The sequence below is a fragment of the Pleurodeles waltl genome, chromosome 7 (genome assembly GCF_031143425.1).
Source record: "Pleurodeles waltl isolate 20211129_DDA chromosome 7, aPleWal1.hap1.20221129, whole genome shotgun sequence".
NCBI classification, from domain to species: Eukaryota; Metazoa; Chordata; class Amphibia; order Caudata; family Salamandridae; genus Pleurodeles; species Pleurodeles waltl.
The window spans coordinates 670,799,578-670,823,688 of NC_090446.1; the positions used below are offsets into that span (position 1 = coordinate 670,799,578).

At 42.6% G+C, this 24,111-nt stretch overlaps 1 protein-coding gene across 1 annotated transcript in view; it reads left to right on the top strand.

The window, feature by feature from the left end:
* The window catches only part of JAKMIP2 (janus kinase and microtubule interacting protein 2), a 387,006-nt gene that overhangs the window by 256,093 nt on the left and 106,802 nt on the right, over window positions 1-24,111 (top strand). The window contains exons 7-11 of the mRNA XM_069244668.1: window positions 5,113-5,259; window positions 6,041-6,181; window positions 13,790-13,846; window positions 18,538-18,657; window positions 21,420-21,548. Of these exons, the coding sequence (XP_069100769.1) occupies window positions 5,113-5,259; window positions 6,041-6,181; window positions 13,790-13,846; window positions 18,538-18,657; window positions 21,420-21,548 (594 nt within the window). The remainder of the gene's footprint in view (window positions 1-5,112; window positions 5,260-6,040; window positions 6,182-13,789; window positions 13,847-18,537; window positions 18,658-21,419; window positions 21,549-24,111) is intronic.

Here is a 24,111-nt window from a genome sequence, read left to right on the forward strand (position 1 = left end):
CTTGCTGTACGTGCAGGCATGCCCACAATCTTGGAAATTGATCTTGATTATAGTCCTTGTTGGACTTTAAACAGGCAATGATTTGGATATTCTTGTGGTCCTAGAGCCAGGATTGTGGGGTACAGTGAGACAGATACAAGTAGGGTTGCAATCTTAAACACCTAAACAGAAACTTGAGCTTTACCTTGAGTGCGTGGTGGTCTGGGTTGTCTCAAAGTGCCTGCTCTTGTGGCGTTATCTCGTGGGGGCCCAGAACTTCTCTCCGCCCCTCCTACCTTATATGATGCAGGTCATCTCCATGTAGTGTGTTGACTTTCGTTTTCACTGCAGCATAACTTGAGTGGAGTGGCGCAGGGGGAAAAGAAAGGTGACAACCTCAAAATCATTATGTGGCCCCATGAATCGCCACCCTTGACAGATTTCTAGCACAATTGGTAGGGGTTGTTTTGAAGGAGATTGAGCTGGTGGACCTGAGATGGCCCACCCTTTTCCCCCGCACTTCAGATGCCCCCATTGTATTCTCAGAGCGTTTCAGCACTACTTCAATCCTGAATGCCTGTCCGAGGGCGACCAGAATGGGTTCTCTGTGGCTGTAGCCTCGCCTCCAAGAGCGGATGCATTGGCTGAACACAGTCAGGAGCTTACCCAATCAAGTTTAACTGTAAGTCCACAGGGCAAGTGCAGGAGACAGGCGGCAGACCCAACACCGGGATGGAACTCTGTTGATGTGGATGTGCAAACAGAGCAAATGTCATGCTTCTCTCACCGTTCAGACCGTCTGTCTGATTTCCACTTACACAAGTTTAATGTTGCCTTGAGCCCTAAAGGGGACCCAATCATTTCAAGGATAGTGCAGATTGATTCCAGACTATCACAGGCCCTGGACTGTCTGAAACATTCGGCAGACCCTTTGCCTGGACAAACTATTCCATACTGTGGTATTTCTAATAATACCTGTTCAGTTCACCTACAGATACTGCTAGAGCACCCTAGTATGCCAGCTTCCTTACCCCAAGATTCTCAGCCTGTCAGGGTGTCACCTGACTTTTCAACTGTATCCTCAGACCCTACACATTGCAGAGCTGAATTTCCACTGAAGGGTTACCCCTTTTCCTCTAAGACAGGGGTTGTGATTAAATTGCCCCTTGAAGAGACCCCGTACATAGTGGCATTAGAGAATGTCTCCCCCTGGCTAAGCCTACACCAGAATCCTATAAGGAGTTGAACAATAAAGTGGGTCATAGGTTTAACCCACATTCCAACATAGGCACAGAGATCTACAGAACCATTCATATGGCGTGAAGGGTAAATTGGTTGGGTTCTGATGTGAAAAGGTGGGCGGGGGACTGTGTTGTGGTAAACTTTAACAAACCCATCATTACTGTGTATGTTTTGACCACCTTAGGTACATTTAGATCTTCTAGACCATCTAATAATCAGCCCCCCCCATGGTCTTTCTATAAGCCAGAAACAGTTTGTCAACCTGAGTGGAAACTGGGCTGGCAGGGGCAAGTCTTCTGGGGCAGACCGGTATCTGCTCCCTTGGTGTCCCCAGCGCTGAGTATATCTAACCAATTTTCTCCCCTTGTTAACCTTGATACCTTTGACTGACTTACCTCTCCTGGCCTATCGTAACACCCAGCCACCCTCTTTACAACTCATTCTCTGGATATCCGGACAAGTAGGTCCCCAGATTTGATGTTGTTATCTCGGAATATTGTGTACTTCTTCTCCTAGTTTAATGATTGCAACTTAGTACAATTGTTAATCCACATCAAGTTATATGTCTGCAAGAAACCTGGGAAAAGAAAATTCTCTTTATTCTAGAAGGATACAAAACCTTCTTTACTTCTGCGGTGGCTTCACCGGTGCCAAAGGAGGACTGATTACTTTTGTTTCAGTGGAATTACTTGGGACATTGGGACAATTAAGGACTTTGCATGGGATTCACACTTGTTGCAGGTGGTGAAGTTACCTTTCCCTTGCTCTACATCACTGAATTTAATTATTTTTTATAATGCAAAAGCCTGGCCTGAGGGGACATCCAAATTTTCTTGTTTAAAATCTACCAATGATCCTCTGGAGGAACATGGATATGGAATCAATAAAGTTATACTAGTGGGTGATTTCAACTGTCACGTATGTGACTGTCCTTTAGAGTCCTCCAATAGTAACTCCAAATGTACTCTGGTAGAAGGGATCCACATGGCTCACGCAAGGGAGGGGTCCCTTGTTTTTGCCATGGAAAAGTTAGTCAAGTCTGCCAAACAATGTATTTTATCAACGTTTAGAGGAAGGTGCTGTGCCTCAAAATACAGATTTTGTTTTTGTGTCAGCTCCCCTGTTTCTGCTTAATTCTAATTTCAGAAGAGCCCCGTCAGTCATCACCACTGCCTGTCCCCAGCAAACAGTGGACTAATTGGGTGTTTCAGAGCTTCAGCTGAGGCACAACGTGTGCTTTCTCCTATTGACTAAGGTAGAAGGCTGAGATGGTCTCAGGTGGAGCCTATGCAGCTCAAAGTGTCTTTTTTTTCAAGGGGCAGGCAAGATATTTCCATTTGTTTGGATTTATGCTCCTCTGATGGGGATATTTTGTCTGCATTTTCAGTGATAGCACAGAAGTGTGTCTGTGCTATTGAAGGTTCCTATGATCGATATTAGATCACAGAAACCTAAATGGCATGATCAGAACTGTTCTAATGCCCTCCAACAGGTAAAAGCCTCTCTAAAACAGGTAGTCAGAGATAGGCATTATGTTGCTTCTTGTCAGAGGAGGGTACAAGAAGGCACTTGCAGATTGCAAACTCATTCTATGCAAGAGGGCCTAGGACGATTTAGCTCAAGCCTGTGACACTAAAGATAGTTCCTTGTTGTGGAAGGTGGAAAACAGTCCATTCTTTATGGAAGCAAATGGCCTGGCCATATGTCATCACATGTCTGAGCAAAAGTGGATTGAGCATTTTACAGGGGTATACAACTTCAGGTTGAATGGAGGTGAGGAGGACCTAGCAGGGGATAGAACAAACATGGTATTCACGCTGGATGAAGTATCTGAGGTCATCCTAGCGCTATCCCGCAACAAGGTCCCTGGAAATTACGGGATATCTCCTGATCTGTTTTTGGCTGACATAGAGATCTGAGGTCCATCCCTGACATTGGTCCTTAACGCTGCATTGAGGGACAGCACACTGCCTTCGTGGTCCACTGTCATAATTGTCCCCATTTTTAAGAAGGGGGAAACGGACAATCCCCAGTGTTATTGGCCGATAGCACTGATTGGTGCTGTGGCGAAGGTCTTGGGGAGGGTACTGTTAAATAGGCTGATGTTGTGGGTGGATAAGAATGACATATTTTCTGAGGTACAATGTGCCTCAGGCCAGGCAGATTGACAACGGACCAATGTCTGAACTTGTTTTTAATTCTAAACAAGTATACTGTGGCCCCTGGTGGATCCGGACATTGTGCTCCTTTTATCAGGTTTACATGCTCATACATCAGCCACAGTGCAATACTCTCGGGTTGGGTCTTGTGCCCAGACCTCTATAATCAGCAGGAGAGTTTGCCAGGGTTGTATTCTCACCCCTTTTTTTTTTACCCTCTACGTTGATGGTTGGGAACAAACCCTTCTCTATGGGAAGGGCTGAGATCCTACTGGTGTTATTATATGCCGACGCAATCCTCATGGACTGGACGGCTGTGGGACTCTAGTCACTGCTGATTAACTTTGTCACCTTTATGGCTAGATTGGACAGCACAGTAAACTTTACTAAGTTTTACGTGATGGTAGTTAGTTCAAGGTCCACAAGTTCAAAGGTGGGAAATCATATCCTGACTAAAGCCCATTTTTATATCTACCTTGTGGTACTGTTCGATGGGGACAAAACCTGGAAGTCCTTGACCAATGTGAGAAAAGGTGAGCTTGTAAAGGCCACAGTTGCAGTGGCTAGCTTTGCCCAGAGGCTGTGCTCCAGGCCCCGAGTATTTTAGCCAAGATCTACCAGGCTAAATGTGTCTCCAAGGCTCTTTATCGCAGTGAGTGGTTTGGATGTTATCAGCGAAAGATGATAACATCCAAACCACTGAAAACACATTTTTAAGGCATATGTTTAAGGTCCCTGACAGTACACCATCTTTCTCTGTCCATGAGGAGCTAGGAATAAAATACATAGGAGACATAATTGCTCTGCGACAGCTGTTATATTGGATCAAGATATGGACTTAGGAGGGTGCTTAGCTGAATAGGCATATTCTTTCAGACTGTTAGTCCCTTGATTATGTGAACAAAATTCTTTGGTTGAAGTATGTGAAGGCAGCCTTTATTAGCCTAGTTAGGGAGGCTATATTTTATAACCCCCCACTCCTTGCATCCTTTGGAGCTGAAACTGGCGAGGAATCAGTTTTTAGAATGTAAAGCCCTTCAAAGACAACAGACAGAGCTGGTGAAACCTATGGTGAGGGGCATATGCTCTCAAAACCGTTCAGTCTATAGAACCATATTTATCCATTGTAACTACTGAGAGGGCTAGATTCCTTTCGGCCAGGTTCAGATTTCACCTTTTGCATCATCTTCTGGCATCTTCTAGTGGATTGGGCCTGCCTGGCACTACGGGGTCCTCCTGATGTGACAACACGTCTCTTCAGGATACCCTACATTTTTTTATGTTCTGTAAATATTTTAGTGTGCCTAGAAGACTGTTCATTATCCTGCTACTTAAATCCCTGAATTTTATGCAAGCTCGGCCGGCTCTTATGTTTCTTCATTCCCTACACTGAGCACATGTTATATTTGCAGTTTCCTACATCTTGAGACCTGATTAACTTTGCTGTTATAAGAAGAAGATTTGATATAAGTAACATTATGGTTGTGTTTTCATGGGAGGTTTTATCTGCTGTTGTTTTATCATTTGTATGATTTTTATTCACATTGAGTGTATTTTGTCTGAATTTGTTGGCATACAGGTATTATAGTCCAATGGACTTTTTATGGTTAAAATTATAACTGATTAAAGATTTATGATGGTGATTGTAACCATAGAGAAAAATAACACAGAGTCCTGGAGTGGCGATGAAACAGTCTGTAAAATTGACATGATGGTGTTTTTCTTCTTCCAGCTAAGGCGGGTCCGGGAAGCAGAAAAACAGTGCAAACCTCTTTTGGACAAAAACAAGTGCCTCACCAAGCGAAATGACGAACTGATGCATTCTTTACAACGCATGGAAGAGAAACTTAAGACCATCACAAAGGAGAATGCAGAGATGGTGGGTGACTGAGCGTCAGGGAATACTCCCTTGCTCTATCACATGTAGAAACATCAAAAACAAGCATGCCTTATATTCATGGTATGCGGCTCGGGACACTGTATTGTCAACCAGTTTCAATGTTGTGCAGTGACGTTAATGGCGACCAAACAACACATGGTTACTCAAACAACACAGCAAACACCAACATCATTTTGCTGGCTGACCAGTAAATAGGAATAGTTTGTATCATATCATTTTATAGCACGTTGCACCCTTTATGATACCTGGAAGTAATTCCAAGTGGACGAGTGAAATGATGCACTGTTTGTTTTGTGTGCTTGGGAGACGGTGGATTTATAGAGCTCCCAATGTGGGAAGAACTGCGTTGTTGTGCTTAGGTTTCTGAGAGGAGCTCCGATTGTATTGTGGCAAACTGTGGCTTACTCGAGGTCTGCAATAAAGAAGTGTAGCAAGACATACAGTCGTAATTTGCATAAACACAGAGTATGATGCTTCTGCCTTTATCGTGTGTGGCTGGAAGAGCGTGGGCTTTAAACAACGGCTGGTGTGGTCCTATATTGTGTTGTAGTGGGTGTAGTTTAGAGGTTTGCTCTTAGTGTATCCTATGCAACTTGTGGCTGTACTTAAGCATGGGATGAAGCAGAGAGATTAAAGAGAGATCAAATTCGGTTAACATACTTACCAGTACCTAATGGATATGTAAGTAGCTATTGTAATATATATATATATATATATATTTTGATTGCTGCTAATGTATAATTTGCTCTGCTCACCACAGAAAGAAAAAATAACGACTCATGCACCCATAAAGAAATTGCGATCTTTAAACGACCTAGATCAAGCCAATGATGAGCAAGAAATTGAGTTCCTCAAAATGCAGGTGGTGGAACAACAGAACGTGATTGACGAGTTGACAAGGGTAGGTGTTGATGGGGGAAATGGTGGGGCTATTCTGCTTGTCGTTTGCAATTGTGATGGAGGTAAAATATCTAAAATCTTCATATTGCTTTCAATCTACTCCCCAAGCATGGGTCCTTTCTGATTATATGTATTTCCTTATTTATAGGGGTCGATAACATCTGAAAATTAGTAAATCTCAAGGTTTGTGCACAGTTTTTAATCCTTAGCCTCCTCAAGTTTGGTGAGCAAGGAAACTGAGGAGCACCACAATAGAGGTCTGGACTGGATCACACACTTTAGTATACTGCAGAGACTGGGATTAAAACAAGATCCATTCTCTTACATTTTTATCTGCTAAACCCCCACCGTAGTGTCAAAGGTGGGTTCCAGGAAATAAAGATACATGCCTTGGCTGGTATTCTTTTACGTTTTGTCTAATATTGAAATTGCTTTGTAACTTTCATTTTTATATAATACCAGGTATTAACAGAAGGCAGACCAGAAAATCAAATTTGACTGGGAAAGCTGAGAATTTCCTAAAGAAGGAAGTGAAACTTCTGTAATTAACTGGCACTCATCCGAGAAAGGGACACTGCTGTCTGCTAGTAAATTCTGATGTAGTTGGATACCACGGGGAATAAACTTGCCTGCGATGGTTGTGTACTGCCACCAACAATTACTCTTATGAAAAAGTACTACCAGTCGTTGCTGTGACTTACTGCCCATGACAGGATCAGTTGTAACCTGATTTTAAAACAAATTAAACTAATAACTAACTTACATAGCATGGGACTTTGGTTAGGGCTAGCCCGTGTGCCATGTATTGCTACTAGTATTTTCAGGCAGTAATATATAATTGCAATACGCCAAGCAGTATGTAGGAAAGTACCATCTTGCCTGGCATGTTACCCCCATTTTTCACTGTATGTATGTTGTTTTAGCCCTTGTGTCCCTGGGATCCTGCCAGGCAGGACCCCAGTGCTCATAGTATGTGCCCTGTATGCGTTCCCTGTGTGGTGCCTAACTGTATCACTGACGCTCTGCTAACCAGAACCTCAGTGTTTATGCTCTCTCTGCTTTCTAAATTTGTCACCTCAGGCTAGTAACTAAATTTACCAATTCTCATTGGCATGCTGGTACACCCATATAATTCCCTTATAGATGGTACTGAGGTACCCAGGTTATTGGGGTTTCAGGAGATCCCTATGGGCTGCAGCATTTCTTTTGCCACCCATAGGGAGCTCAGACAATTCTTACACAGGCCTGCCACTGCAGCCTGAGTGAAATAACGTCCACGTTATTTCACAGCCATTTTACACTGCACATAAGTAACTTATAAGTCACCTATATGTCTAACCTTCACCTGGTGAAGTTTGGGTGGCAAGTTACTTAGTGTGTGGGCACCCTGGTACTATCCAAGGTGCCCCCACATCGTTCAGGGCAAATTCCCCAGACTTTGTGAGTGCAGGGACAACATTACACACGTGCACTATACATAGGTCACTACCTATGTATAGCATCACAATGGTAACTCCGAACATGGCCATGTAACATGTCTAAGATCATCGAATTGTGGTATTCTGGTATTGGGGGGACAATTCCATGATCCCCTGGGTCTCTAGCACAGAACCCAGGTACTGCCAAACTGCCTTTCCGGGGTTTCCACTGCAGCTGCTGCTGCTACCAACCCCTCAGACAGGATTCTGCCCTCCTGGGGTCCAGGCAGCCCTGGCCCAGGAAGGCAGAACAAAGGATTTCCTCTGAGAGAGGGTGTTAAACACTCTCCCTTTGGAAATAGGTGTGAAGGGCTGGGGAGGAGTAGCCTCCCCCAGCCTCTGGAAATGCTTTGATGGACATAGATGGTGCCCATCTCTGCATAAGCCAGTCTACACCGGTGCAGGGATCTCCCAGCCCTGCTCTGGCGCAAAACTGGACAAATGAAAGGGGAGTGACCACTCCCCTGACTAGTACCTCCCAGGGGAGGTGCCCAGAGCTCCTCCAGTGTGTCCCAGACCTCTGCCATCTTGGAAACAGAGGTGTTGGGGGCACACTGAACTGCTCTGAGTGGCCAGTACCAGCAGGTGACGTCAGAGACCCTCTCTGATAGGCTCTTACCTCTCTTGGTAGCCAATCCTCCTTTCTTGATAACCAAACATCCTTTTCCGGCTATTTAGGGTCTCTCCTCTGGAAAATTCTTCAGATAACAAATGCAAGAGCTCACCAGAGTTCCTCTGCATCTCTCTCTTCAACTTCTGCCAAGGATCGACCGCTGACTGCTCCAGGACACCTGCAAAACCGCAACAAAGTAGCAAGACGACTACCAGCAACATTGTAGCGCCTCAACCTGCTGGCTTTCTTGACTGTTTCCTGGTGGTGCATGCTCTGGGGCTCATCTGCCTGCACCTTGCACTGGAAGCCAAGAAGAAATCTCCCGTGGGTCGACGGAATCTTCCCCCTGCTAACACAGGCACCAAAAGACTGCATCACTGGTCCTCTGGGTCCCCTCTCATCCTGATGAGCGTGGTCCCTGGAACACAGGAACTCTATCCAAGTGACTCCCACAGTCCAGTGATCCTTTAGTCCAAGTTTGGTGGAGGTAAGTCCTTGCCTCCCCACGCTAGACTGCAAACCTGTATACTGCATGATTTGCAGCTTCTCCGGCTCCTGTGCACTCTTCCAGGATTTCCTTTGTGCATAGCCTAGCCTGGGTCCCCAGCACTCCGTCCTGCAGTGCTCAACCCTCTGAGTTGGCCTCTGGCGTTGTGGGACCCTCCTTTGTGACTCTGAGCCAGCTCCAGTTCACAAATCTTCTAAGTGCCTGTTCGGGTACTTCTGCGGGTGCCGCCTGCTTCTGTGGGGGCTCTCTGAGCTGCTGAGCGCCCCCTCTGTCACCTCCTCCACGGGGCGACATCCTGGTCATTCCTGGTCCCTATCAGCACCCAAAAACCTCTACTGTGACCCTTGCAGCTAGCAAGGCTTGTTTGCAGTATTTCTGCATGGGAACACTTCTGCAACCTTCATCGCGATGTGGGACATCTTCCTTCCAAAGGAGAAGTTCCTAGGCCTCTTCGTTGTTGAAGAAATCCAAGCTTCTTCCATCTGGAGGCAGCTTCCTTGCACCTTCATCTGGGGTTTTCTGGGCTCCTGCCCCCCCCCCCCTGCACACTATTGCGACTCTTGGACTTGGTCCCCTTGCCTTGCAGGTCCTCAGGTCTAGGAATCCACCTTCAGTGCCTTGCTGGTGTTTGTTGTTCTTGCAGAATCCCCCTATCACGACTATTGTGCTCTTTTGGAGTAGTAGGTGTACTTTACTCCTACTTTTCAGGGTCTTGGGGTGGGGTATCTTGGACACCCTGACTGTTTTCTTACAGTCCCAGCAACCCTCTACAAGCTCCCATAGGTCTGGGGTCCATTCGTGATTCGCATTCCTCTTTTGGAGTATATAGTTTGTGTTGCCCCTAGACCTATGCTTGTCTATTGCAACCTATTGTAATTCTACACTGTTTGCATTACTTTTCTGACTCTTACTTACCTGTTTTGGGTTTGTGTACATATAACTTGTGTATATTACTTACCTTCTTACTGAGGGTACTCACTGAGATACTTGTGGCATATTGTCATAAAAATAAAGTACCTTTATTTTTAGTAACTCTGAGTATTGTGTTTTCTTATGATATTGTGCATATGATATAAGTGGTATAGTAGGAGCTTTGCATGTCTCCTAGTTCAGCCTAAGTTGCTTTGCCATAGCTACCTTCTATCAGCCTAAGCTGCTAGAAACACTTCTATTCTACTTATAAGGGATAACTGGACCTGGCACAGGGTGTAAGTACCACAGGGTACCCACTATAAGCCAGGCCAGACTCCTACACAGTACTGTTAAATTATGTTATCAAATCAAATCAAATACATTTATAAAGCGCGCTACTCACCCGTGAGGGTCTCAAGGTGCTGGGGGGGATGGGGGAATGGGGGATTACTGATGCTCGAAGAGCCAGGTTTTGAGCTGCCTCCGGAATGCAGGGTGGTCCTGGGTGGTCCTGAGGTTGGAGGGGAGGGAGTTCCATTTCTTGGCAGCCAGGTAGGAGAAGGATTTCCCACCTGCTGTGGTGCGGCGGATGCGAGGGACGGCGGCGAGTGCGAGGTTGGCGGAGCGAAGTTGACGGGTGGGCGTATTACTCTCAGCAAGTCATAATTTACTGTAAGCGCTGATGTTTAATAAATGAAGATTTTGGATGCTTTCCTGCTCTGCACTTTATTTGTTCCTAGGCAAACACCTTTGAGTCTCACTTGGAATTTTGAGCAGTGGCAGCCCTTTCAAACTCACATTTCACTCCAATCATTTAGAGGAGGGTGAAGTGTCAGGTTTCCAGTGACTAAGTTCATGGGTGTTGGAAGGAACACCCTAATAAATGGAATCCTTCGAACATACATTTTTCCTGTTCAGGGTTGCCAGGAAATGCCTGGCAGGCCTGACCTGAAAACAATGCCATTGACCCCTAATGCACTGGGAGAAAACTCGCCACACATCACGGCCATTTGCTTTTTGTTAGTTTCTGAAAACAAAATCATTTGATGGATGGGGCAAAACAACGTCGAGGCTGCTTGGCAAACTAAAGTGGATTCTGTGCAACTGCTCCATTGATGGATGAAAAGAAGGCAGTGAAATCCACCTCAAAAGAGAGGATCTCAATATATGATGGATCGTCCTCCAAAAGAGGAGGGGAGTTCATCCTGACATTGCAGGCTGGTGAGACACCACCAAGGTCTAAATGACCTCCTTTGTCTTCCCATTGCTTTGGTTCCTACAGCAACCAACCTTTGAAGCTCTTACTAACATTGATGGACCAGAAGCAAAACCTGCTTAAACTAGTCATTTTAAAACCAACTCTCAGAGGCAGAGAAGATGAAAACTGTCCTAAATTAAGAGAGTTTCCATAACACAAGTGGTTTCTTCATCTACAGAAAAGATAGAAGCTCTGCTACTAGGGCAAGTCAACAAAAATGTAGAAAAAGTAGCTGCACATAGCTTGTTGACAACTTGCTGTCCAAAAATCATAAATAATGGTTTGTTACTCTTTAGATTTTTCCAGAGTACAATGTCACTACTGTATGGAAACACCCTTTTTGCAAGTGTCTTCCCCATTTTATGCCCACATTTGGACTATTAGCTGCTGGTTTTTGACTCTGAAAGTGCACTAAGGCCTGCTAACCAGACCTCAGTGGCAGTGTTTTAGCCTCATACAAATTATATGTTAAATTGAATACATCCAATTGGCAAGACCTGACTAACTTATAAGTCCCTAGCATATGGTACCCATGGCATGTAAGGCAGAGTGTCCACTCAGGGCTGCAGCACTGTTTGTGCCACCCTTCGTGTGACAAGATACAAAATGGCCCCCAGTCTGCAACTGTGAGTTAGAAGGACAGTGTTTTTACTGCAGCTTGCCATGTAATCCATTGGCAAAGCCACCCTATCTCGTAACATTATATATACGTATCCCTTAAGGAAGTCCTATCGAGTTCTTTGGTAGGGAGCTGTATTTTAAGTAAGGCATATGGTTTGCGATATGTTTTAGCAGCAACACTTTGAAATTGTCATTTTGCTGTGTGTAAAGTTGGTAGCAGCGTTATGTAATACAGTTATCGGATGGCATCCCAGCCAAGCTAACTTTAGACTGGGACTACCAAAGTGGGTCACATAAGGTATCAAATTCATTGTGGCATTAAATGTGACTTGATGGCCAAATCAAAATGAATGTCACTTTTAAAGATAAGCAACTTTTACGAAGTTGCCACTCCATGTCCCTGCTAGTCCAATGGCCTCATAAAGGCACTAGCACACAGACAGCTTCCTGCCCACCTTGGGGGATGTGTGAATGACTCCATGTCCAGGAACAAAGGTCAGCGCCACACTTGAAAGTATGACCTCCTCCCATAGATGGCTGCCTGGGGTGTGAGCTCAAAGGCGAGCTTCGAAGGTGAAGCTGCCTTTGAAGGGTTACAGTGACAACACTCTTGAGCAGTATGCTTTTCCAGGGCATGTAGCCCTGTGGATAGGCTACCAAGGTCCTACAATCAAGGAAGAATTCTTCCATGTTGGTTGTGGCAAGAATGCTGCACTCTGGGAGAGCTAGACGCTACTCATCAATGGAACTGTGTCACCAGAGATGAGAGAACCATCTAGCCAATTGTCTTGTGAGTGCATTGTCCCTGCAAGGCACTTTGCTAGGGTATAAAGCACCCCTGGCAACCAAGACTTCGATACTTGATGGACTTGGAAGGAGAATTAGAAGAAGACTAGTTTGCACCCGTTGGAAGTGCACAAAGTAATGGAGTAACTGCACCTGCTGCACTTTGGGCTAGCAGAGTTTGGACCCTGTTCTGGGTGCCTGGCTTGGAAAAAAGTTGATGCCCAGCCCCAGTCCGAAACAGAGACTCCAAGTGTCAGTTGACTGGTCCCCCAGAACAGCACAAAGGACACTAAAGCTGGAAGAGCCCAAGTTGCATCTCGGGTATCAACTGCAGATGTTTTACTGCTACCAGATGCTAGGCACCCTAAAGGATAACTCTGAAATAGCCAAAAGGTACACCTGTGTCTGTTGGACTCATGAGTGCTGTTTGTGACCAGATTCCTCACCATCCTTGAGCATCTTTAAGCATGCATCCCTCAGCATCAGGACCATTCCATTGTCATCTATAGGGGTCATTCTGTAAAGTCTGATCTTGAAAACACTCTGCTGGCCAGGTAACTGTCCAAAGTGTACATCCTGTTCCCCTAGACCTTTGTCCTGCTGCACTTTATCGCCCAACTAAGGTTGGAGTTGTGGAACTAACTGTTTTGAACTCTTCAAATGTTTCCAAACTTTTTGTTGGTCAATGTTTGTTTGCAGTTGATTTAAAATTTAAAAGTTATTTATTGCTTCTAACATCTGTACCTCTGGAACCCTCCGGTGGATTTTAATGATTAAGGTCTCTAAAAATTGATAACAATAAGCTCTATTGTGTATACATTGGTGTCTTGTTTATTTCATGTTCTGTGACTTTCTAATTGCACCGTTTGGTGCTGTTAAATGCTTTACACATTGTTCGTTTGCTCGCAGCCACAGCTACCCAGAGTAGAGTTTAAGGTTAAGTAAATATACCTGACTAGACCCTAGATGATATTAGAAAGTGTACTGTTTGATAAGGCTACCCAGCCATATCTGATAGTACACACAAATACCAACATTTGAACCTCTTACTAACATTGATTGACCAGAAGTAAAACCTGCTTAAACTGTTCATTTTAAAATCTACCCTCACTGACACATTAAGGCACTTTCCACAACACAAGTGGTTTCTTCATCTACAGAAAAGATAGAAGCTCTGCTACCAGGGCAAGTCAACAAAAAGGTAGAAAGGTAGACTAAATTGTTGTATATAGGTTTGTTGACAACTTGCTGTCCAAAAATCACTTTAGGTTCTTACAGAGTACAAGAACACCATTAATTATCCCTTGATGCTTTCCAAAAGATTCATAGAGAGGTAGTTTCACTGCAGCTTGTCAAACAAAGAGCCATGTCTAGAATGTTTTACAAAGGGCTGTGATATAATGACACAAATATTGATTCTTTTTAATTTTCAGGACAGAGAAAAACTCATCCGTCGCCGAAAGCATAAAAGGAGTTCCAAACCCATCAAGGTATTTCGAAATTGTGGAAAGTGGGTGGGAAATGTGTGTGTGTGTGTGTGTGCAACCCCTGGAAATGCCAATTAGGCACTTGCGTAAGGTTTTACTTTAAGTGCAGCAAGAACTTCAAGGAAATAACAATTGAAAATGAAAAATAAGTGGTGGGTGCTCCGCTTGCATAGTTCACCTAGGGCACCACTGCTAACAGCTAGTCATATTCCTCTTTTTTGTGCATGCAGCATGTATCAGTAAAGCAGAAAATACAATATAAACTAAGTCAGTATAGCAGCAAATGTGTGCTTACAATCACAGGAAACCAAGATGACTGTTGACTGTGAAAAAGGACATGATGGGTCTCTTAGAGTTTGGTGGAGCAGGCTTACCTCCATAAATTGTTTCATCTATGTCTCACCAACCTGTGATTCAATCACCTCCTCCATAAATTATGGAGCCTAAGAGGGTTCCACCAATGGGACCTTCCCGGGCCAGGAAATTACAAAAGAGACCTTGAAGCTCGGGGAGAGAGCTCTCTTCACATCAGGACAATGATTTTTTAGATTTTCAAAATCAAACTCCCCTTTTTGGAGTTTGCTTTTAAAAAACAAAAATGTTTGCTAATTTGGACCAAAACAAAATGATGCCTGCCCAGCAATCTCTTCTGCCTTCATAGGATAGCTCTGGAGTTGCTTTGAAGATAGTGATCCCCTCCAGGCATGTGGAATTCTCACAATAAGGTGGGCGCTTCTTCAGTTCTGGAGCAAATGACTCAGATGACTTGATGAGGTAGATGCCCATATGTCACGCCACTTAGTGTTAATCAAGTCAACTGGAGTTTTACAGGAGCAAAGGACCAAATTATGCAGCAGTTTTGGCTAAAATATGCGGCAAAAAAGGCAAATTAAGCGTTGTAATGCAGCACATTTTCTGGTAGCATTCACTCGTTATTTTGTCATTTTTACACAAGATAACATTGTCTATGTCACCATAACAGTACCAATTTAATACCCAAATACAGCAATAAGGAACTGAAAACTGACCAGTCAACTTTTGTTAAGGACCTTCCAGTGCACAGGAACATGTCACCATGTTTTTTATTAATGTTTGATCCACATGAGGTGGAAAATCAGTGGACCTGTTGTTAATCGAGAATCGAAACAGGTTCTGACCATATGTGAATGAGAACAGGCACGCTATGAATAGGATATTGTAATTTCTGTATTATAGTCATTTATATCGTGCATGTGCACATACTCTAAAATGTAGAAATAAGGATCCACAGGGAAAGCTGAACAATGTGTTTTTGAGGCGGTATAGATATTTGTCAAAAATAAAAAAGTGAAGGCTTTTGGTATTTGTCATCTAAATAAATGCTTGCTGATAAAAAGGACAACAATTTGTTTTGCTGTTGGTATTGAATTGAAAGAACTGAAAAAAAGTTACAAAACATATACCTACTCTCTGACGTTTACTTGCACCTATGGCTGATTGTAGGTGGAATACTGATGTTTTGATTGGCTAATAAAGATAGGGTTACCTCTGCAGCAGCTGAATAATGAAGGAATGATTGCTGCAACACTAATTTGCTAGTGTTAGCATGATTGTTGTCCCAATAAATGGACAAGAAATTCCTGGTTAGTGCCCAATAGATGTTTATTGAATACAGGAAACCTGATACAACGGTTGTCATTTGGGGGATTGAATTAATGGCACTGACCCGGTATAAAAAGTAGTTTCACAATCCCATAGTTTAACAATATGTAGGAATACTGCCATGTGAGGGGTCTAAATCAGAGTGAAATGAATAAGTTGATGTGTTTAACTTTAAGGCTTATTTTCTGAAAATGGGATCATACACATAGATTCTACCTATTGTGCATAATTTACACTTCACACTGGGCTTCTGGGTGGATTGAATTTAACTTCTCTTGGTGGCATGACACTATTGGGTGATACTACAAAATTAGTTGGCAAAATCTCTGTCCTTGCTCTTGCTGCTATGTTAATTGCGCAGATCATTTGTACACATATTTCCGGTAATGGGGGGGGGTTTGTGGTTTGCACTTGATCACTTTGCTGGAAAACGGTGACAATCAATTTGAGGTCACAGCAATCCAGGGAGTGTCAAGCTTCTGGGAGAGAATTGAATGTGTCAGTTACGATTGGTTCACTGCCTGAGGAGGTTGGACAAACATGCTACCAATCTATTAAGGTTTATGAAGAAAGTTTGAAGTGAAAAGCGTATTCTTAACACTGGCGATGAGGGAAAAACTGTCTCCAATCTCCTAGATTAATCAGAACCCATGCAACCCATATTAAGCGCCTTTTGAAGTGATATTGTGGGCACTGAGGTAAGAGGGGAGCCACCAAGAGAGAGTGGAACCGCAGTGTATGTTTTTGCTGACCCAAGATGTGGGTGAAACTTTGGCTCCTTTTGTGACCGGTTGAAGGCAGTCAACCGAGCAGAGATGTGAGTGGAACCTTGGTGTGTGTGCGACTGGTTGAAGGCACTGAGCCAGGAGAGAGGCGTGCCCTTGTTGCTGTCTGCGAGCAAAATTATGACGTTGTGAGCACATGACGTTCTGTCCAGTGTGATTGGACAAAGCTGGGGAACGTGAGCACTGGAGAGCAAGCAGTTTTGTTGCAATCACATTTCTCCTTCCGTACAAGGGAAAACTTAATCATAAATGCTTATGCCCATTTTGATTGGTGACAAGAGTTGGAACTTAATATTTTGGAATGGAGAAATTGAACTACTACCACTGGATTGAAATCCTGTTGGGTACGAGGGCAACATAAAGCTTTACGCAAGAACCTTTGAAGTGAAAAACGTATTCTTAACAGGGTGGTAGCCTGAAATATGTAAACTTGGTAGCAAACATTTAAAAATCTATATCAGGTGGTTGAAATGATCTATAAAACCTAAAGTTGTATGACTGATTTCTTTATTTTTTTAAATGGAGCATGATGATGTCATTTTGGAGACTGAATATTTGTTGACAATTTGTGATTGTAATCCCTTCTAGGTCGATTAGAGGTGCTTCCAGTCAGTGTAACTATTTACTTGTATTTGCAATTTAAACAAATTATATTGTGAGTAGCATGTAATTCCAAGCCATATTGGTAGAGTCTGAGGTCTTCTCAGTAGTTCCTATACTATGCAGAGAAACTTGTATGTGTGATTGTATGATGCTTGTGAGATATTCATGCTGGAAACAAATGTGTACGAAGCAAGGTAGAAGTATGAAATACATTGGGTTAACATGAGCTTTTTCTTGCCCCAGAGTTAATATGTTTCGTTGTGTTATGCTATGTTATGTGGATTTGTAGAGTTCGGTTACTCCAGGCACTGAGTAGGGCAGGCCTGAGGAGATGGAGGAAATCATGCCTGTTTTCATCTCGAAGAGCCCTGTCTTGATGTTCCTTCAGAAGTCCATGAACGAGGGGGCAGTTCTGATATGTTGTAGGAGACTGTTCCAGGTCTTTTCTGTGAAGTATGAGAATAAGCATCCTCTGCTTCTGCTTTTAGTCTTCTTGATGCGAGGAAGGAGTGCTCTTGCCTGGGACACATATCAAATGTGTCTGGTGGGTTGGCAGAAGTTGAGGCGGTGGTTGAGGTATGCTAGACCGGTATTGTGGAGACCTTTGTAGCCATGGGTGAGTAGCTTGAACTGAGAAGTTTTGTGGCTTGGAGCCAGTGGAGATTATTGAGGTGTGGAGAGATGTAGTTATTTTGTGGGATGTTCAGGATGGGTTCGGCAGAGGTGTTCTGGGTGGTTTGGAGTCGGCAAAGAAGATGGACTGGGGTTCCGATGTAGAGAGCGTTTCAGTAGTTAAGTCTGCTTGTAATAAGAGCCTGGATGACTGTTCATCTGGTGTTGAATGGGACTCACTCGAAAAACTTGTGTACCATTTGCAGGATGTGGAAGCATGATGAGGGAACAGCTTTGATCGGTCTGCTCATGGAGAGTTTGTTTTCTACAATTTTTCTGGGGTTCTTGGCATGGTCCGCAGTGGTGAGTGGCACTGGGCAAGTTTAGACGACCACCAACACACGTCCAGGGGAGTGGTTGTTGCCGAAGATAAGGGCTTTGGTTTTGTCAGTGTAGAGTTGGAGGAAGTTGTTTTTCATCCAGGCAGCGATGCAGCTCATGCAGTTTAGTGAAATTTGCTTTGGCAGCTCTAATAAAAGCTGGTAAATAGCGGCATGCAGTATATACAGTGCATAAAGACAGCACTGGGGTAACATTGCAAACAAGCAGCTATATATTATAACACTAATGACTGAAAGCCATTTTAAGTCAAATTGTCTGAAATTAATAATGAACGTGTGAACCAGTGGTTCTAGGATGCTGGCCTTATTAATTTTTTTACTTTTTCTCTTTGTAGATACACTGTATTTTGTTTGATGTGGAATGACGTTGTTTGGATTACTTGCACGTAAAGAGTGTAGGAAAATGCTTTCATCAAAGACTTGATCCTGACAGGTTATTAAGCTATTGGACAGAGGGTTGTGTCTACACTGTGAGTCGGGTGTTGGCACTTCTCTTGTCTCTTATGGATTGATCTTTTTGAAGCTTCAATTTTTCTAAGTTCAGGCTGCACGGTTGTTTCATCACACATATATAAAATGAAAAAAAATTCTGAGACTTCCACTTGGTTTCTGTCACTCAGCTCTAGTCCCTCTCTTTATCTCATTATTTCAGAGACATCTGGTGGACACTGTTTTCGGGTACGATGATGACTCCATGGATTCAGAAACCTCTTCTGTGGCATCTTATCGTACTGATCGGACACCAGCAACTCCGGATGATGACTTGGATGAGGTAATGGGTTAGGTTTTTGGCAATTACACCAAAGGTTTTATCAAAGGGCTATCTGACCAAGCCTAAGAAAAGACGACAATGGCTATCAATTCTTATCAAGTCCGACTTAGAATGCTTCTTATCATTTGGTCCAAAAAGATCACTCTGTCTTTCTCAACATCTGTCCAAAAGTAATTCAAGCAGAAAGTTTGGCAACATCTAGAATCCAGAATTTCAATTTGACTTCAATAGGACCTGGGCCCTAGACATTTTGGACGTTTATAATATAATAATTGTCACAGCCTTGCTCATGCATATTCACCTTCCTAAACCAGGCACTATCATCTGGTCTCCTACATATGATGTTTCATCCATTCAGAATACCGCCAAAGATGGAGGAGTTTTTGATACCTGTGTTTCTAAGGTAGGAAATGTCACCTGACCTACTTCATTCAGAGAAACAACTTTATGTTCCTAAAACTGACTCCTAGTCTTATTTTTTAAAGTGCAAAGTCTACGTATTTTAATAAATGTGTTTCTCTAGCATTACCTCCTGTTTCCCTAGCGACATAGAGTACAGTGCCACAAGACGCAAGGTTAATGGAAGTGTACAAATGTAGCACAGGATAATAAAGGATAGGGGTATTGTAAATGTGATTTCATATAACAGTAAATTATACATTTTAATCTCAAGAAGAGCCATTCCTTTTGGAATCAAGTCTATTTTGGATTTCTTATTTTCAGAACACCTGACTGGCAAGTTCCCAGCCCTTGCCTTACTTTTAATATCACTTGCCTGAGGAAAATGTACCTGATTCCATAATGGTGTGTATGCATGAGAGTATCTGAACCAGGATAGATGGAGATGTGTCTGATTTGCTCATTTCACAGTCTGCTGCATATTAGAATTCGCTGCATTTTTTTTGTTAGAACTCAAAACACTAATTTTCTGGAAATTTCTCAACCAGAAATTATGTAAATCCATAGCTGGGGCAAGTTGTGAGAAAATGTTATTCATCTAATTGTTACCAGCGGAAACAGAATATTCTACTATCTGACTCATGATGACAGCAGTTTACAGAAAATAATTACACAACTAACTCTAGTTATTGTCTCTTGGATAAATGACAACGATGAGCTTTTGAAGCATTGTGTCTGCCACCTCTCCTTAATCCCTTCCAAAACAAATCATAATCTGATATTCAATTTTGGTTGCACATATTACATGAGATTAGACAGTAGAGGGATTTTATTATATATCTGTGTTCTGAACAGCAATCACCTTTCTTATTTCAGTATTTATGGAGCAGATACTTTTGAATTTGTATTCACTTCCACAATGTTTACATCAAATTAAATCCGTTGTATAATATGACCCATACAACTATTATCTACTGTGACCCATGTATGTGGTGGCTAGTGAGCATTTTTCAGATTGGCAATTGTGTTTCTTACAGGTGAACAGTGTAGTTCCTATACAAGTTATTATATACTACGTTTGATTAGACTGGTGCGAAATTAGGGTCATGCTGCACATTTCACAGAATTTGGCTATTTAGCGTTGTCAAACACCTGTGGAATTTTGTGCATTTTTCAAGTGTGAACCTTCACATAAATGTTCCCCGCAGGAGACATGTTCACATTGGATATGTCTTGTGGGAGACATGTCTTCCTCAAACCAGCTCCGATTGGTGTTTCATGGGATTTTTTTAATGCAATGCTTGCCCTTTTGTTTATTTTTCACATGACCTATAGGCAAATTAATTTCACAAACGTTTTGGTTCAAGTTTCACAAAGAAAAGGAAATTGGGGCCACATGTACGAAGCATTTTGAACGTTGCAAATGGCGAATCGAGCTGTTTGCGACATACAAAATGCAATTTGGGATGTACAGGCCCATTTTTGCGATTCTGTAATCTATTTACTGAATCGCAAAAAGAGTTTGCAAGTCACAATTAGGAAGGGGTGTTCCCTTCCTAATTGTGAGTCTCAGTCCCATGTATGATTGTTTTGTGACCTCGAATACGGTCGCAAAACAATCGCAGTTAGCACCAGTTTCAAACAATTTGCAAATGGAAGGGGTCCCCATGGGACTCCTTCCCCTTTGTGAATGGCAGCAATTTTTTTTTCTTCATTTTTTTTTTTTAAATGCATCTCGTTTTCCTTTAAGGAAAACGGGCTGCGTTTAAAAAAAAACTGCTTTATTTAAAAGCAGTCACAGACATGGTGGTCGGCTGTCTCCAGCAGGCCACCATCCATTTGAGGGTGGCCATTCCCAATGGGGTCGCAAATTGCGACCTACCTCATGAATATTCATGAGGTAGGTCATTTGCGACCCCCTTGCGAATCACAAACAGTGGCATTGACATTGTTGTACATAAGGGTTTATGACTCACAAATTGCAAGTCGCTTTGACTCGCAATTTGCAAGTCGCAAAACCTGTATTTCGAACATGTGGCCCCTAGTGTTTTGAGAGCCCAATAGGCTTCATATTAACCCATTTTAGATAATCTTGCCATCAACACCAACTCCCCTGTTGTAGGCCCTCTCTCTACCACTAGACCTAGCTAAGGATTTCAAATTGTTCACTGTCTACTTTTTTAAAACATACACTTTGTCTCTTGGTCTACACCTTGCTTATGTTTTACTTGAACCCCTACTTTTAATACTTCGTCCTTTTGTCATACTGGCCTGTTGCCTGCTCAACAAAAATTTCTAAAAAAATAAACAGTCTCACCACACTCACTTCTAATGCTATCCTTACTCTTTTTACCCCCATAAAGAGTTTGGCAGCAGAGGAGTCTGAGCTTCGGTTTCGGCAGTTCACCAAGGAGTACCAGGCACTTCAGAGGGCCTATGCGCTGTTGCAGGAGCAAACTGGTGGTATCTTAGATGCAGAGAGAGAAGCAAAGGTCTGGGAATACACATACAATACTGTTATTACTTATTTTGTGCACCAATATTGTGGGTTTTGGGCCTTATTGTGTGCACCAATATTGTGGGTTTTGGGCTAAACATTGGATGTTCAGCGGTAAACGTGTTCAATAATTTTGCTGGAGTGTTTATTCTTTGATTTAAAGTTGGCTGTTGAAGAAGAAGAAGGGCTGTGTACTAATGCGAAAGACATGAATGTTTATCAGGACAATGAATTTTCCTATTATATTTTTTTGCCTATTTTCATTCACAATAGAATAAAATCTTTGGTATTAGCTATCCAAGAGTTCCAGTGCTGTTACAACATGTATTCCCACTCTACCTTTAGTAGACACTTTCAAGAGAATAAACTTTGACAATTGTGTTACCTGGGGCTATGCAGGTCTTCTCCAAAAGGCAGAGCTGTCTGTATTTCACAACTTTGCAACTGTGTGAGAGAACAAAGTTAGGGGACTTAGAATAACTCCAATGACAGTTTCTAAAAAAAAAAAGGTTTAAACAAAAGGATTTTCTGGGTAAAGCTGTTAGTCACTGTACATTATCAAATTATAGGTTTTTGAAGGCATTTTCTCTGTGCACTGGAAAAAGCTATACCTAGCTTAAGAACCCATAACAAGTCCAAAACTGGGCCTGGGTTACTTGTGTTCCTGTTCATGGAGGACCTGTCCTGGCAGTTTTGGCTAGACTGTTCCCATGAGGAACAGAGTCAAGACTGATTTCGACATAGCTGGGTCCAAACTGAGGTGGCATTTTGAGTAAACAATGATGGATTGGGATGCGGCCCGAGTGATTGCCAGATGTTGAGGTTAACGTAAGTATTCCATCCATCACCTTGTTGTTTTTGCGTTATCTTATCACTGGCTTAGTCTGAAGCAATGATATCAACCTGAAACCTGACTTTCAAATCAGGGCCATATATTTGGCCAAGGGCTTTTGAGGTCTGTACCTTTTTATCTATTACTTGCTACAAGATTGGTTCCCTACCCAGCATAGTTTTGTAATGTTTTGGAAATGAGGATGCCACGACACAAAGCAAACATCTGCAGGTGGACACTGTTCTGTTAGAATACATGGCAGTCTGTGTTTGATAGTAGAATGGGTTAAGCAGTTCTGTTCCTGCAATTTTGTTTTTGAATAAGTGAACACCCGGTCCTCTTGAGCCCTGTCATACGTGCAATTTTCTACTTTATCAGAGTGGAATCATGGGCTGCACTGCTTTCGCCTAGACCAGATCTTCTCAATTGGGTTTGATGTTTTGTGGGGTGGGGCACGATGTTCTGTTAAAAACCCAACTCTGCTATCTGAATTGTCCAAATTGATAAGTTAGTTATGGCATAGTCAATTGCTTGGACAGTTGACCCAATCACATCTCTCTGCGGAGGTTCCACGAGATCTTGCCCTAAAGGTTTGAGGAACCCTGGTGTTCTCAACTATTAATTTCAGCTTTTCCAGAACAGGGAAGAGAGTTTATTGGCAACAAGACATGGAAACCACGTTGTTATTATCTGTTATTATCGATCCGAGGGCCGAATGCGTATCTTCACATGCAACCATTTTTGCACAAAGCTGTCTCACTTGTAGATTGCAATGTCAGAATCTGAGGCAAAGGTAATTTGACAGTTGCATAGTAAATAAACGGACATCTAGAGGATAGCACCTGGGACAGATTTATTTTGCCATACAGGCTCTTAAAAGGAAATGAGATGTCAAGAATGTTAATTTTCATTGGTAGGTTCCAGAATTTATCACAGGGAAATAAAACCAATGCCGAACCACTGAGTTACCTACAGAGCAGAACATACATACATTGTGTTGGGTCGATCTCAAGACAGCAATCCTATTTACACTGCTTGTGATCAAACGACTCTCAAGGTTGCATTTCCAAACCACAAATGCTAATTTACAGTTAGATGGACGTGACGCTACCATATTTGAACATCACGGGCAAAGACAGGACAAACTAACACGGAGCATATAAATGAGCCGAATTTCTCATTGTACCTAAAATAAAGGAGGAAATTACTAGCCACAAAAAAGAACGAGTGTAAGGACTGTAAGCCAACTAAAGTTGAAGTTTAGCAGCTGTAGTAAACTAACGCAGAAGAAATAAAGTTAATTTATGTTTTGTGGCAATGAGCGTCTATAGTTCCTAGGTAAAATATATAGGTGTTTGACTTCACCCTAGGATTGGCAAACAAGTAAAAAATATGGTGAAGAAAAATTGTTACAAAAGATTAATCATTATAGCTAGCAAAATTAAGTTCTGATCAGGGTGTGCACATTTCAGCGTGTCAGTTTTGCTTCTGTAGTTCCATGTCATGTGCTATTAGAATGAAAAATGATTGCCTGATATGAGTAATCGGTCATGAGCTCAGTTTGATCTTGCAGAGGTACACACGGCCAATCAAGTGCATTTTAACAAGAACATTTTATTTTTCTACTGTCAAGTTTGAGGCAAGAATGAGTTCGTATTTTTTACACATACATCATCACTGCATTGAGAATTCACATTTCACCACCTGTGTGTATGGTAGAGTTATT